The 17,394-nt window shown below is 32.0% G+C and overlaps 1 protein-coding gene across 1 annotated transcript; it reads left to right on the forward strand.

Annotated features, from left to right (window-relative positions):
* Window positions 1–36: 36 nt before the first annotated feature.
* LOC112906268 (inactive hydroxysteroid dehydrogenase-like protein 1) lies at window positions 37–4,630 on the forward strand. The gene is made up of 4 exons (XM_025980134.1): window positions 37–342; window positions 429–649; window positions 2,167–2,394; window positions 3,610–4,630. The coding sequence occupies exons 2-4, from the start codon at window positions 461–463 to the stop codon at window positions 3,712–3,714; spliced, it is 522 nt and encodes a 173-aa protein (XP_025835919.1). The 5' UTR covers window positions 37–342; window positions 429–460; the 3' UTR covers window positions 3,715–4,630.
* The last annotated feature ends 12,764 nt before the right edge of the window (window positions 4,631–17,394 follow it).

Raw genomic sequence — 17,394 nt, forward strand, 5'->3', positions numbered from 1 at the left:
GTTTATTAAATAAATAATAGTAGTATTATTAATTAAAAAGTATGTCGACCGTTCATCTTCAAATATACAAGCGATTTTAAGAAGTTTTGATGCCTGAAGCAAGTGTTTTACGCCTATAAATATTACGTTCAGAGTCCCTAACGAAGTTAAGGAAAAACCAGCACTTCAAGTAGGCCTTTTTAAAACTGGTTGCAACTGGCGTTTTATGCATTTTCCCAATGTGTAATTATTTTTGAGCGTATGTATAGTTGTTGGGAAAGACATAAACACAAGGACTAAACCAGTTATAACATTTAACAAGAAACTGATTGGCTTAGAGCTTAAGAAATAATCCAAACCCATGTACGATATTTTAAATTATAAGAAATGTTGTATTACAGATACGTACGTTATTTGTGGGTATGTAAAATCAATATTTTTTTTTTAAGTAAATAATGTTGGCAAGCAATGTTCGTATCCCATGTATTTGGGGGAAGTACCAGATCAAGAATTATGGGATATAATTAATATTAATGTGGGAGCCGTAACAATGATGACCAAAATGATAATTGAAGAAATGAAGAATAAAGGAAGAGGGGCAATAGTTAATGTTTCGTCGGGGGCAGAACTTCAGCCGTTACCACTTATGAATGTTTATTCAGCTAGTAAAGTAAGTATTTAATAGTTTAAATTTTATAATATGTACAGGGTGGCTCATAAATAATGAAACAACATAACAGCAGATTTTACATATTAGCGTAACAAGGGGTTATAAAATATAGTGTGCAAAGTATAAAAATTGGATTATTTTTCGAAATAATTAAAACGTATTGAAATCTGAGTTCATGCGGATAAAATTATTTTTTTGATCCCACGTGTCTTATTTAAATTAATTTTTGAGTCTTACAGATTTCTATTCAATTAAGTTAATCTAAAATAATAAAAACATAAGTCATTCTTAAAGAAATCGTTCTTCTATTTCTTGTATTGTACTCATTAAATGACTTACTAGATATTTTTTCATTAATATCCATTAGACCTATTTGTTGAATAAATTTGTTATTATAATGCACAGTTAATTCACTTTCACTTGCTAAAAAAAGGCAACATTGTTATATAATGCGTTTCAAAATTATTTTGTTTGCAAATTCATGCAATTCTATTTAAGTATTGCGTCTTCTTGTTAAGTACATATGTAAAAGAAACAAGAGTTATTTCATTTACTTATCTCCCAGAAATTCACTACAGGTTAGATAATCTAAATGAGTATACAGTGTAATTAATTACCGTAATTTTAAATGCTTTGAAGTGGTTTCTAAGACACAACGTGAGCAAAATTTAAGTAAATTATTTTTTTTTCAACCATTAGAAAATGATGCCAGCGTTCTTTGTTGATGACAAAGCTTTGTCCATGTAATCATGCCTGTAATTGTCAAAAGAGGTGAATATCAATTGGTGTGAGGTTTGGACTATACGCTGGATGATCGTGGGTTTCATTCATGACAGCACTGTGCCAATATGATGACAAGTCTTCTCAAACAATTAAGTAAGATATTTCCGATCATCCACCGTATAGTCCAGACCTCGCACCAAGGGATTTTTACGTCTTTCGGCAATTGAAGGTATGGTGTGAGTTTGAGTAGACTGTGAATAGCCATCAACAACCAACTTTAAAAGTTATCAAGTCGTACTTGACCTCACTGGCGGTAAACTTCTATGAAAAGGTCATCGGAAATCACGATATGACAAATGTCTCATTCGTTCTGTCTATAAACTACACCAGAATTACGAAGTTTTATAAAAATTTGTCTCAAAATGGTATAATCATCATTATAAGTTCGTCAGCCCTAAGACTGGTTGGACACCCACTTCCACTCTTTTCTATTCTGAGCTAACCTTCGCATTAACCTTAAAATTAGAACATCTCACATCCTTAACTATTTGTGAATAGTAATCTAATCTAGATCTACCTTTACTCCTTTTAACTCCTGTTTCTGTTTCTAATATGTCTTTAACTAGCCCTTCATACCTGAGAAGGTGTCTTATCTCGTTTACAAATTTTAAATGTCTCTATAAAATTTTAACACAACTAGAATTCAAAGAAAAAAAAATTTCTTTAATTATTTATTGATGCTTCTCCATTTTATAGTAATTTATAACGTAATATTTTTGTATATGTTTTTATAGGTTTACGTCAAAAGCTTTACTATGGCACTTAGACATGAATATTCAAAGTATGGTATTACTGTTCAACACTTATCGCCTCTTTTTCTTAATACCAAAATGAACCAATTTAGCAACAGGCTACAGGAGAGTGGCCTATTTGTTCCTGACGCTGAAACATACGCCAAATCCGCTGTAAATTTGCTAGGTCGTGTTGATCACACTACAGGTTATTGGGCCCATGGGATTCAGGTAATATAATACTTAGGAATTATAACGAATTTCCGTAATTAGAAAATGAAACTTAAATTTACAGTTATCAAATCATTTTCTTCCACTTTTTAACCAACGTAAATGTCAAAATAAATGGATTACAAAATAATAATTATATATCATAAAAGCTCTATTAATATGAGTTATACGTTATGCAAGTATACTGAGGTTGTTTACATTATATTTGTAAATACTATTTTTAGAAAACTTGCTACAAGTTGTGGAATTTTAAATTCAAAAACCTTTCCGTTTACATTGTTAGTATTTAAGTTATAAGTGCTCGAGTATTTTGACAAGGTAATCGACTTTGCTATTCATAATGTCAATATTTTTTGGCATAATGGATAACAAATATTTAAACAAAAAAAGTCGAATTTACTTCGGTACATATTCTTTTGCTTTTCTTTTAATTGTGCAAATAAACTCTTCAAAACATTATTTCGTCCATTAAAACTCAATAAAAAAATAGAATAATGAAATATTTATAGTCCTCTTGAAAATCCTTACTGTGAGAGAATCAAATCAAAACAATGTTACCTACGCATGTAGTTTCCAAAATATTTTGGGGAAAGCACGTAGTGTTGAGTAATCAATAATTAAAAATTTAAATAAAATAAACGTTACTTGACGATTACTGACTACGCTAGATCGAAGAGAATCGAATATTTATTTGCACGCAATGTTTTAAAATATACTTTCTCTTATAAATAAATATGAATATGAAAGCGACAAAAGATTATTCAGCCATTGCAATAGGGCATACATTGGACAAACAGGTAGATTCTTTATTCAACAGATACAAGAACGTGAAAGAAGTTTGAATTTGCAACAAACTAGCTCCACCTTTGCTGAGCATCTTATTATTAAGAAAAGTACAAAGTTAATGACTTTTTAAAGTTTTAAATATTTCAAATGAAGGTAGGAAATTAAATTAACGTTTTGCAAAATAAAGAGTTTTCTGAAATTTTTTTTTAGAAATATTTTGACTATCGATCAGCAGATTAAAAACCATTATTATAGAATTCAGTCTAAATAATTTACAATTAAATAGTTAAATGAATGCGTTTTATAAAATCAGGTAGTAAGTACTGTTTTAAGGTATTTTTTATACATTTTACAGTTGTGATTATTTTTTTTAAATATATATTTAAATATTAACACGCTTTTAATAATCTTTTTTTCTTATTTTCTTAGTATTTTTTCACAACGCTTGCTCCAGTTTGGATAAGGATATATGTTGGAGGCTATATGAACCGGACTTTCAGAAAAGACTATTTTCGTCAAAACAAAAATAGTTAATGACGAACTGATTTTATGGTACAATGTACCCTTATTTTATTATGCTTTGTTTTGTTTTTCAATTCGTTTTAATACAAATTGATGTGCTGTTCTAACTATTGTAAGTAAACATAAATAGGGAAGGAAATTGTTCGCGGGTGCTTTTTTTCTTAAACTAACGAAAATGACGCACGGATGTTAATAAAAATCCTATTTATCGAGTCGAAGTCGCTTTGAAATAATGTATATGTAAAAGGCATTTGTTTTAAACAATCAACATGTTACTTTAATGTTGTTTTACGTACGGAGGGCGATAAATAGAATAAATGGGCGATTTTCAATGTCAAATTACTTATTGGTTGGGTTCTAATCGATTGTCGATCGTATATTAGATCAAACGATATAAATCGATTGATAAACAATTCTCTCTTTGATGTATAATTGATAATTCATTGGATTTGTATAAGCACTGGATCGCCAAAGTTCAGAATAATATTGCGTGTGCCAAGAACTGAACTTTTGACTTCATTGATTTTTTTTCTATCAAGTGTTTTGTTAATATGATGACTTATAGTTTACAGTTGACCGACTTACTTTGACTTTGTGACTTTAAAATATTGCATCGGTCGATTTACTTTTTTAGTCCAATTACACAATTGGATTTGATGACAGTATGCGTAAGTGAGTTAATCTACGACTTCAATCTTCAGATTTCTTCTTCAGGCTCCAGTGTTAACATTCAATATTAGACATCAAAGAAAGCAATTTGCTGCGATTAGAAACCAATAAGTTATGTGACTCTAAATCGTCAAATCACCCCTCTGTACAATTGTTTACTTTCTTTCTAGTCATAATTGTTTTATATGCAAAAGATGTTTAACTATTGTATAAAAAACTTCTATATAAATGAAAATAAACGAAGGAAATACATTTATTATTTTGTGTATTTTTTTATAAGGGGTCGTCCATCAAATACATCACTCAGAATTTTATCTTTTGGACCCCTCCTTCTCCCTTCGTCACACTTTCAGCGACTCCACTAACAAAAGTTACGTCACAAAAAAATGGTCCACTCTCCCCCTATAAACGATCACTTGTGATTAAAAATTGCAATGCGAATGATTTTCTTTCGTAATAAAAATTTTAAGAATTGCCAAGTTAAGACAAATATTAAAATAAAATTGATGAACTGCTAAGTCAGATTTCTTTAGACCCTCCCTTGCCCCTTTGTCATATCTCGTCACGCTAAGCAATATCCCTCCCTTCCCTTTATTTGAGAATGTATTTTATGAACAATCCCTAATATGTCGCAAGTTAACGATTAGGTAATAACAAAATTATCTTTAAATAATATTTTTTGCAGAATTTATCTATTTTAAAACGAAATTAATTATTACGCTTTGAATTTTACTTAAAAGAAAAAGGAAATTAATAAAAGAGAAGAATAGAAAATACATCATGCATCCCTACAGCGCCCGTTTTTAGTCACCCACGCGTGGGGCGTGTGACCGACCGTTCCGCACTCTTTTTTTAATTAACGAAGAATGCCTACGATCTACGTACGCTAACATTACTTCCGAATTGCTTTGTTAAAGTAAGTGTAAGTATAAATTTAAAACAGAATAACCCGAAGTGGCAACCCAAACAACAGAAACGCTTTTTTAAACATATAATCAACATGCGAAGATAAATAAATAAGTTTAAGTCAAACAGAGGCGTTAATTTGCTAATTTTTGATGTACAATATATATAACGTTTTATATTTTTTTTTATAATTACTAATACGGTCAAGATCAAAATTTATGACGTTACAGATAACACTAAAATTAATCAGAACTGATTAAGGGCGAAAAAGATTTAATAAAATAAACCATACCCCTCAACGATTTACAAGCAAATTTTGTGACTCAAATATTCCCCCTACCCTTGAAAAATGTCTCAAACTAGAGGCGAAACGTTGGTGTAGGTTTTATTCTATTAAATCGTTTTCGTTCTTAATTATTTTCAAACACTAAGGACATGAAATAGAACACGTTACAAATAACGATTGGAAATATTTATTCTAGGATTGAGCAAATAACCAATATTTGTGACTTAAATAAATCCTAGATTGAATTAATTGACTTAACATGGTTTCAATTTATAGGCAATTTGTTTAAAAACAGAAACAAATGGATTGTAGCATACCTTCAGTTATTATCCTTATTATTGTACATAATTCGTTTAATCAATTTTATAATATTGTATTGGGTTAATTCTGTTTTTTTTCTTTGAATGAGGAAATAAAAATGTTTTCTCAGTTTTATTATATTTATTTAAACTTGCGACGAATGCAAAGTGGAAAATGCATATTATCACTACTGCAGACTGCAGAGTGATGCAAATGTTAAATTTCAAGAAGAATAGGGAATTGTCGGGAACAAATTGTCGGAAACAAATGAAAACAATAGGTCATTTTTACGCTGAATTAAAGAACAGAAATGCCTAGAACGATTCTTTATTTATATATGAAGTCAAGGAACGTAAAAGTATGCGGCTTTTTTTTTAATTAAATAAATCCGTTTATTTTTCTTTTTTGCATATCTATATCTGTTTGCTCATTAGGATTAATGCTATGAATCTTCCTATCGTCAAAGTTCATCATCCTTATACGGGGTGTTTTTGCTTCTAAAATGAATTTGCCGAATTTTAATAGTTTATCAAGTTGCCTATCCGCTGCTTTATTAAGCTTAGCGACGGAGGGTCTTCATATTATTGTATATATTAGTCTTCGTACCTGGGATTATCTTAAGACACTTACCTGAGCGCATGCGTTCTTGTATTTAGGTAAAAGAAACTTAAACTTCTCAGCTTTCAGTTCTTAACCGAAAGCGCGATAAGCAACAGCTTAAGACAAAGACAACGCGCGATATTTGTACTCGATGACACCTCGTTACCGATAGGTTTTGGCCCTTAACACGATGCGCTACAAAACATTTTCGGTGAAGTGAATTAAATCCAATTTTTTTTAGTTCTTTAGGACCATAGGACTAGCTTCACAAAATACTTTACAATAGGTAAGTTTAATATCAAATAATAATTAAACATTTGGTTTCGGTTGTTATTTTTTTTTTTGAAAAGTGACTAAAACTTTTTAAGGGATGAGATTAAAGTGACATTATCTATCTGGTGATAACATTGATAATAAATTTTATTATACCAAATAGTATACGTTAGTTATATTAATAATGTACATATATAGAACAATTACTTGTATAATGTGTAGAAAAGTTTGATTTTCAATTACACCAAGCACCCACCTGCATTTTTTCCTTCTTCAAAGTTGCGATTTAAATTCAAGTTTGTTCTGAACTAGTTTACTTTGATTACGAAGTTGGCGGTTGATTTGAAAATCAGATCACGGTTCGATTTTCCGGTTGGGAAATTTGGAATTGTTCGTGTCAAAATGGAAAAAAGGAAAAAACGTTACATGCGGTGCAATTGCTAAATTTCAGTGGCGTGCGTGTAAAATATTAAGTAAGCGGCCGATTTCGAAGGTTACTCGCTTCATCGAGCGTTGATATCTCCGAGAGTGAAAGGTTGCAATGAATGCATTATCACATACGTACATCTACATGCATTACTGTATCTACGGCAAATTATAACGTAACGGTATCTTAACAGTTGAAAGCATCGAGTGAGCCGTTTTGCGGATAGTAACTATGCATTCCAGAGAATTAGAGCGATCCTAACCGGCTGGATGTTCAAGTTAAATTACTCGAGTAATTAATGCAAAAAAGATGCGCTCTTTATCGCCGTATAATCAGACGTTTTCGCGTGACATTCTGCCTTGTTAGATCGCTTATTAGCCGAATTAAATACCATAAATACTTTTCTTTTTATAATGCTGATTAGTGAAAACTGACAGGAAAACAATTGCCTACGCCTTTTGCTCGGTCAGTGAAGAACTAGAAAAAGAAAGTTACTTACTATCAGCTAATGCGTACATTCCTGAATTAAATAAGTATAAGTATATCGTAATGATAATAAAGTACGATTAGGGTTACAATTAAAGAAGTATTTATGTAAGTATTAAAAATTTATATGGAATTATAAACCATTATTTGGTATTACAAATAGTCGGTACCAATTTATAAACACATTTTAATGTAAGACTGATGCAATGCTTGTATGTTACCTACAATAATTGTCTTTCAAAAATTCTAAATTCAAGGACTGTATTTCGTAACAAAATTTAAGTCGATTATTTCACTTATCCATAATGTATTATTATTAATTTAAATCCGAAGTTGTTTAAGGTTTGATAATAACAGCTTGAATTTTAATAATTTAATTAAATAATATAATAAGCTGGGAAAAAGTTGTCCAGCTATACCGGCTTTCGTTTCAACTAAAAATTTCTACACTTCGTATTAAAAAATAATACTTTCTATAATTCTTTTGAAGGTTATTAGCACAAGTATAAACATTAAAAAAATTAACTGTTCTAAAATTTGATCAAACCATAAAGAGGATTCGCATTGTCGTTGTAAAGTGTTGTAACATTTTCAGCATTTTTTTTGTAAGTAACCAGTGTTCTAATCTTTTTAAATTTTCTAGAAATTTTTACTTCAAATTTTTGTTAAATCCGAAAACTAATTGTACAATTTTTGGGTTTATCTAACTATTTACAAACACTAATCTCATATGTGCCTTCCTCTGTCTCTCTCTACTTCTATTTCTGTTACTAGTAAGTCTACCACCAGCCCTTCATGTTTCAAAAGGTGTCCTACCATAACTTAAATATTCATTTCCTAATGACAGTGGGGGTTCTCTGATCTTTTCCTTTTGAGAGTTTATTTTTTAACCCTTGATAAGATAAAAAAGTATCTGATCAATGAACAAAGGGCTTGGTTGAGTGTATTTTCAAATTGGATTCCAACGAAAAGAAAGGAAATGAAAAACTTTCTGAAAAAAATTGGTAAGTACCTTTTGTTAGCATTAGGGTGGGAAAGTTTCATTTTCATTTGAAATAATTCAAGATCACAGCTGTTTTTCCCACTATTGTGCCAACAAAATGTGCATGCTACACTTTTTACAAAGGTTTTACGAGGGTGGATTGATAAGTTTCCGGCCTGACCAAGAAAAACAAGGTTTTTAAAAATTTTTTTTTTTTATTTCTCAACATAATCTCCTCCAAGGCTGATACATTTCTCATAGCGGTGTTCCAGTCTATTAATGCCATCTCTATAGACTGATTCGTCAAGCTCCTCAAAATAACCATTTACAGCTTCGATTACTTCTTCATTGTCCGCAAATCTCTTACCGCCAAGCCATTTTTTGAGATTAGGGAACAGAAAATAGTCACTCGGGGCTAGGTCTGGAGAGTAAGGAGGGTGCGGCATCAATTCAAACTTTAGATCGTTGATTTTAGCCGTCGCAACGATTGACGTGTGCGCTGGTGCGTTATCGTGATGAAACAAGATTTTTTTCTTCGCCAGATGAGGTCGTTTAATTTTCACCTCGTGGCTCAAACGTTGCAATAAGTCTGCGTAGTATTGACCAGTGATAGTATTACCCTTTGCAAGGTAATCAATGTATATAATACCTCTTGCATCCCAAAAAACAGTAGCCATAACCTTGTTCGCCGAAAAAATTGTTTTTGCCTTCTTTGGAGTTGGTTCCCCTGGTCCAATCCACTGTTTAGACTGTTCTTTGGTTTCAGGAGTGTAGTGGTGGACCCACGTTTCGTCAACGGTTACGAATCGACGCAAAAATTCGCTTGGATTACGCTTATACAATGACAAATTTGCGGTAGAAATGTTTTTTCGAATCAATTTTTGGTCGACTGTTAGCAAACGCGGCACCCATCTTGCACAGAGCTTTTCCATATGCAAATGTTGGTGCAAAATATGTTGCACACGTTCATATGACATCTTACAGGTCTCAGCTATCTCACGCACTTTCAATCTGCGGTCTCCCAGCACTATTTGATGAATTTTTTCGATCATATCTGGAGTTGTGACCTCAACGGGGCGTCCTGAGCGAGGCCCATCAGAGGTGCTCACACGACCCTTTTTAAACTCGGAAACCCACTGCTTAACGGTTGAATATGACGGGGAGGATGTCCCCAGTGTTGAGTCCATCTCTTTTTTAATTTCCTTCGGCGTTAACCCCTTCAAATAAAAGTATTTGATGACAGCACGATTTTCCTGCTTTTCCATTTTTACGAAAACCACAGAGGCGTCTTGTTCAGCGTGCTGTCAAACCTACACTAGCAAGGAGATCGGGCTGAAACTATAGCTACAAGCTATCCAAGGATGGTACTATAGAATGTCACCTCAAGGTAGGCCTAGTGGCGTCATCTCTTGGTTAGGCCGGAAACTTATCAATCCACCCTCGTATATCTAAAACTTCCTTTCTTTAATTAGCATCAATTTGAAAAACGGAATTTTTATTTTTCTTCGCCGACTTGTAAAAGGGAATATAAAATTCCGTTTTCTTTATTAAGGGGTAAATTATCAACCCCCAAAAAGACTGTCGTCAGCTCCTGGCCTAATATTAAACTGCAAAAATCGATATAATCTACAAAACATTTATCCTTTTTTGTATGAATTACGAAAGTTACGAAAAATAACAATACTACGTCAGTAGTTCAGTAATTTTCTAATTTTCCTTATTTTACCTTTAATAAAGTGGTTTAAAATAGATACTAACGATAAGTCAATGTGTCCAATATCAGAATATGGTCATGAAATGCCTACACATACGTCTACTAATCATTTTGATTAATATTAGTTAAGCCGCACCTTACGCAAGAACCCGAGAAGCCTTTAGAGAGAAATTCTATAAGATAGGTATCGTATGATGGAACCAGCCGAGATATTCAAATGAATACTTCTTTCCAATGTCTTTGAAAGTGAGCAGACACTGTTTATTACGTACTTATAGCGCAATAAAACATTACAGTGAACACATCATACTATTGATATAAAGGTCAACAGTTCATAATGCGTAGGCATTAACTGGAAATTTAAATAAACAATGTACTAGTTGTAAAAATAATTCTTTTTTTATTTGGTTTATTTGCCTATTTTTAGCCATAAATAACGGTTTCGGGACTAGAATAACAAAATAACATGAATAAATTGAAATTACTATAAAATATTAAATAACAATCAATAAGAGTACACGGAGAAAACTAAATTTTTATGACAAAGCAAAAATTACAANCGAACTACATTTGTTGCCCCAAATGAAGTCATTTGAAAGCAATTGTTATATTGTTGGATATGTGTCAAAAAGTGTATAGAATCTGTTCCTATTCCTGAAACCAATGAGTACAATGGTTCTGGTGGTGGATCCAATGGTATCAATTTCACTTTACCATTTGCGCAACACAATCCATTGGCTTCGTTTTTGTATTTTAATGCCTTACAGTGTGAGCAAACCTTGTTCATAGAACCAATAACAACACATTGGTAGTTACTGTAGTCAATTGACACATCGTAACTGAAAGCAGCTCGATTCAAACTTGCGCGATTATTAGTTGAATGTCGCGCTCGCGCTTCACGCGTTTGTGATATCCGAATTCTTTCATGTTCATTTCCTTCGTCACGTTCTTGTGCAGTACGATTAGATCGGTAATTAGCTTGGTTTGTAGCATTTCTGGTTCTTCTACCTAAATTGCTTCGTCTTATAGGAGGCATATCAAATATAAATTATTTTTTCACTAATCACGAACTAAACAAACACTAACTAACTAAACACTCTGCACAAAACACGATATACAAATTTGTTTCGTGTATCAGTTGACAAAAGCAAACTCAGTAGATTAGGTAACAGACAACTTTCTTTTTTTTTTAAATTTGATATGACTTGAAGTCAAATCCTTTTAAGCCGTACGAAAAATAATAAAACACTGTTGGTAACGCGATTTTTGTTTGACTGATGTAATGACGTGGAAACTGATGCATTTTATCTCGCGTGCCGAAACTAATACAAAAGAAACGCGAGTTTCGGAACGCGACATTAAACTCCTCCAACTATGTATTCTGTGCTCCTACGCACACACGCACATTGTTTTGATAGATATGATCTTTGACGTTAGGAACACACCTACATTGCTTAGACAACAGTGAGTGCTTGTAATTTAATATGAACTTTATGCCATAGCAATAAAGCTCAAATTGACTACGTTTTAGTTACAAATCATTTGTATGGGAAAAAGAAAAGGGCTATTTTTAGGGTTTTTCCAGCAATAATTCTAATTTTTCTCGCTGTAAAAACCATCCTTGAACTTCAACGAACATTTTAAAAAAAGATTTGGCCAAATTGGTCCAGGCGTTGTTGAGTTATGCGCTTACCAACACATTTTGCGATTCATTTTTATATTATAGATTAGAAGAAGTGGCCGATTTTTGGTATCTAGGAAGTCAGATAAGTCAGGACGTAGGAATATAAAGCAAAGGATAGCGTAGGGTCGAGTCGCTTCTATGCTCGCGAACGGTTAATTTAGAAATTCGAAAAAGGTTGTTAAATGTTTGGAGCGCGGCGCTGTACGGGTGCGAAACATGGACAGTGGCCGCGGCTGGGAAAAAAAGGTTAGAAGCGTTCGAAATGTGGTGTTACAGGCGAATGATGAGGATACCGTGGATAGAGAAGGTTAGAAATGAAGAGGTATTAGAAAGAATAGGAAAACAGAGGACTCTAAGGAAGTTAATAAGAAATAGGCGAGATAGGTTAGTAGGGAACCTTCTCAGGCATGAAGGTCTTGTCAGAGACATTTAGAGGCAGAAACGGAAGTTAGGAGGAGTAGAGTTAGACCTAGATTAGATTACTGTTCGTAAATAATTAAGGATGTGGGCGATTCTAGTTTTAGGGAAATGCGAAAATTAGCTCAGGATAGGAAAGAGAGGTGCGTGTCTTAGGACTGACGACCGTACGATGATGATTTCAGGTTTCTTAACTAATACAATTTAATTTGTAATATCAACTGAAATACCTAGTAAATTTATTTCTGTTGGGATTTCATTTTTATAAATTCGGGTCCAAATTGTAATTTTTATTATTTTCGCTTACGAGGCAACGGACTAGTGGGATAAATTGTAAATATCGCTTTAATTTTTAGGTAAATTTTCCTTTTTCATTTTCTCCGTGTATGTAATATTGTTTTTGTATAAGTATTTTATCGGAATATAAAAGGTAGAGTAACTTTGTAAAGTACAATACACATTGTTCGGCACGTTTTGCTACCGTTTCCGGTAAATGACATGTCATGCATCCGACTACACATTTATGGTATACAGAGCTATAATAAAACATGGTGAATGGTATTTTATTGAGGCAATATCGTGTATCGTAGATTAGTGCAAAAACTGTGTCATACCTACACGTTCTAAGAGACAGATAGCTTAAGATCTGACTTGACACAAATATTTCTTGATTCGTTTATAGCAGCTTCTATTAAATAATTTATCTTTTACAATTACAAGTAACATAAAAGTTGCTGTAAGGTATAAAGTGTTAGCTGAAATTTTTCAAAATGTACAATTTATATTTTTAACACTTGTGTGTAATTGCGGCTGGGTTTGTGAACATACGCTCAAAATTTACACATACAGGTGCATGGTACGTACATGTATGTAGGTTACGGTGGCATTCGCGTAAATTAGAAAGTGGTTATACCAGCAATTTTGAAGAGAATTTTGCAGAAGCCTGATAATCATTTCGTTAAATAACTTTCTGATAATGATTCATCAAAAAAATGTTAATCATTTATTATGAGCCATTTCATTTTCTCAAAATAATTAAAATAATCGCGTATCAATTTGGTTAAGACTTTTAATTTTTTTGTAACAATATGTTTCCAAAGGGTATCACACTAAAGGTGATAATTTTCGTTTTCGGTTCATTACTTATTTACCAAAAATCTCAAGCAATTGATGCTGAAATTAATCAGGCAGTACCTAAGTTTGTAGGTAGTTATTAAACAGATAGTTTTTTACGAAAAACATATTAAAATTCTCAATTGAACTAAAATTTGAAAACCTAACTGTTTCTACTACTGGATATTACCAAAACTATTGTCAGCGTTTATCTAATAAACAAACAATCGGATGCTCTATCTTCACAATATGTCTAACCAAAAATGTCGATTTTGTGAAGTTTAATATTGTATAATTTATTTTCATCCCCTTTCAGCTGTGTTTCAACTGCTTTATGTGAAGAATTTTCCATATTACAATTTCGACATTAAGTAGGTACTGAAGTGTAAGCGCCAAATTTGAAAATAGAAATGTTTCCTACTGAGTCACTAAATATCATATTACTTACTTAACCGCCTACTTGGAACGAAATTTGAGTTAAACTCTCGTATGTCTCCTACTGAATAATTAATTATTATCATTTGCAATTTGATGGTAATGTAAAGCTTTTATTCGCAAGGTTAATCATGTGGCACGTTTCTTTCAAAACAGGATAAGTTTCAATGGAAAGAATATAAAAATAACTTGTAGATAAGTGTAAAAAATTCCTATTCTAATGTTTATAATATTGTTGATTTTCCTTTCAATAGAAATTACCAATTTGAAATTGTAACATTTCGATTTTCTCCACATAATAACTTGATAGCTTTCTGTGGTTGATGGAAACGGCTGTTTTGTGGAAAACACGGATATGAATTTAATTCTTCAGTCTTTAGTATACGCATCACTGGTTATCGATCCTATCTTAGAATGGACAATACAGTTACTATTTCCGTTATTTCAATAAACACCTACAAAAAGTATTCTAACAATGTTTCTGTTTTATCTTTAAAAGTTATCACTTCACGTTCCATTGTGTTTTCTTACTATTGTTGTGCGTATCGTCAAAATCTTCTGAAGGTGAAGAAGTATCGAAAAATAAAGCACGAGTTCAACAACACTAACTCAGTGATAGTGAAAACCCAACAACAAACTTTACATGCCATATCCTCTCTGGTGAGGAATCAAATGAATAGAACAACTCGCACTTTTTACAAGTGTAAATTGAATCTATTCAGTTTATAAAAGAGCAATAAACAGCACAGGAGTGAACGCACATGCAGCATCAGTTAATTATCATTAATGTTGCAATAATGAATCCAAAAATTCATTATCAACTTTACTAATATATATGAGCAGAGTATCAAAATATTCATCAAAGCTTTAACTTTAGCATTTTAAAAATATCGTTTGTCAAGCTCAAATACAGTAGAATCCGCTTATAATGACATCGAAGTCTTAGAAGAAGAACTACAAATTGTGAATACTTATTAACAGAAAAAGAAAAAGAACGATGAATTGTAATATCAATATACATAAGAAGGTTCAGAAAAATGAGCGAAAATGTTATTATTAATCATTTGGGTCACTATAGCCGGATATGATTTCTTGAGAATCAGTCATAACAAACGATATGTCATTTTAAACGGAGTCATTATATCCAAATTTTCCTATAGAGAATTTAATATGAAAACCAAACAACACTGCAATTACTTCATATTAAGCGGTTGGTCAATATAGGCGGAGTCATAATAAACGAATTCCACTGTATTTGATGTCTACAAACTTTATGGATTAAAAGAAAACTTATTAGTACATAATACAAAACAAAACAAAACATAACATAACGCCATAACAAGTTAAGTTCTGTTTTAATTTATATTATATTTCCTACTGTTTTTGCAACTGCATAATTTTGTATCCGTTACACTCATCTTTTTAGGGTTCCGTACATCAAAAGATGAGTGTAAAAGAAATGAACCAATCAAATCAAGCAGGCGACCAACGTTATTGTAAACAACAATATCATAACATTATAACAGAGTAAGTGAAGGGTTTTTCATCGAATCGATTTGAAGATTTGATAAACTTTTAATCTTCCAACACATAAAGAGTTTTTTACTATGTACCACACGATATGAACTTACGAATGTGTATGTAAGTGAAATACACGGTCAAGTGACGGTTGGCTGATCGAAGTGACATTTAATCAGTCACATGATCGGCTTTCATTTTTTATAAATCTAAGGAGCTCAAGTGGAAAAAAGCTGACAAAAAAGTACACTAAAAACACCGATAATACTGTTAAGACATTCTCGACCGGAAAGAATGGAAAAGATCGACAAGGGAAAGTTACTTAATCAAGAAAAGTGTAATATATTGTAACTTCCTAGTTATGAACTAGTGAATACACTTACTTCACAGCAGTTGAAATGATATTCGGACGTCCAATTAGTCATACTGTTAGAACAATCGAATTATTATTATGGTAAAAAAAAATATTACATTTCTTTAATTACCATGATTTTTTGTCCAGGTTATAACAGAAATAAGTGCCGAGATTTAGAGGGTGTAAACTAGATGCAATAAACAATCGCACAGTAAGTTCAGCAGAGTGGTTAAAAGAAAAGAAAATCACAATAATTTATTATCCGAAGCCGGTCCTGTGCGCGAATTAGCAGCATAGGTATCCAATACTGCCATGAATAGCGTAGTGCGATAAAAACTCTGGAAGTACGTGGATAGAGAAGTAAACATTGCTCATTATCGAATGTCTAAGATAAACATAAACTAGCGCTATATTCATATAACGTTGAGACTAAATAAATTAAATAAACAGGTACAGGTAACAATATGCAAATGTAAGAACACAAACGAAAGAAAAAATGTAAATTACGTAAACATTAATGAGCATCATCTGGAAAATTGTAATTTTATTAAGGCATCAAAAAAAAAAACTGCAGATTTTTTTGTAGAAAATTTTGATTCACAAATTTTGTATAAGGTACATTTACGTATAATAAAACTAACCGTTTACGACCAAAATGCGAAAAACTATATCTATGAAATATTATTATTACTGTCTCAGCATTTGCCAATGTTGGGCACGAGTCATTCTTATCTAATGCCGTGTTCACACATGAATGAGTGAAAAAATTGGAACCGAAATTGACAGCAACCATACGAGTTATTATATTAATGTAGATAAGCAGCAATGCGGCAATATTTTGAACTAACAGGTGTCGTAACCTCACATCACTATCTGCTATTTCTTCAACATAGTAGACCCTAACTGCAACTTGACACTTTGCTAATATCGTTGTTCATACGTCCGATGAAGTTGTTGTAAAAGAAAAACCCACAATTTTTTGAATTTCTACAATTGGAAATAATTAGAAAGTTCCCTAATATTATATATAAAGAAAATTATGAGTGCTGTCAGCATAGGGCAAAGCAGTATTACGTAAATAAAAGTTAGTATCAACAATTTCTTATGCTGAAGTGTACAATGTGTTGCATACCTATTTGCAAACAACTCCTTTAAATTTAATTTTTCAAACAATTTTTAACACAAAGAAAGTGATTATACAAATTGTACACTCGAAGCAATGGTTACTAACAGTTTCCAGCTCGCAGTGACTGATAGGGGGGAAGAACTTGTACTCACTAAAAATTTAAAAACTGTACGTCACTTAATATTAAGAATAACATTGAAATTTAAAAGTATTTAAATACAAAATGCAAATACTTTTTTCATTTGTTATTTCAAATGTAAAATACAAGATAGATTTCACTTTTCTATTTTAAAATCTAAATGCAAAATGCGTATTTTCAAATACTTTTTTCAAGTAAAAACTTTTCTGTAGTACCTATTTAATTTTCTATATTTACTTAAGTATAAAATATTTTTTAAGAA

Source organism: Agrilus planipennis, unplaced genomic scaffold (genome assembly GCF_000699045.2).
Source record: "Agrilus planipennis isolate EAB-ADULT unplaced genomic scaffold, Apla_2.0 scaffold22, whole genome shotgun sequence".
Taxonomy (NCBI): domain Eukaryota; kingdom Metazoa; phylum Arthropoda; class Insecta; order Coleoptera; family Buprestidae; genus Agrilus; species Agrilus planipennis.

What these genes read in the sequence shown, in the direction of transcription:
- LOC112906268 (XM_025980134.1), top strand. Translation starts at nt 461, where the DNA reads ATGTATTTGGGGGAAGTACCAGATCAAGAATTATGGGATATAATTAAT. An exon ending in ATGTTTATTCAGCTAGTAAA is followed by an intron (nt 650 to 2,166) that starts GTAAGTATTTAA and finishes ATGTTTTTATAG; the next exon opens with GTTTACGTCAAAAGCTTTAC. An exon ending in ATTGGGCCCATGGGATTCAG is followed by an intron (nt 2,395 to 3,609) that starts GTAATATAATAC and finishes TTATTTTCTTAG; the next exon opens with TATTTTTTCACAACGCTTGC.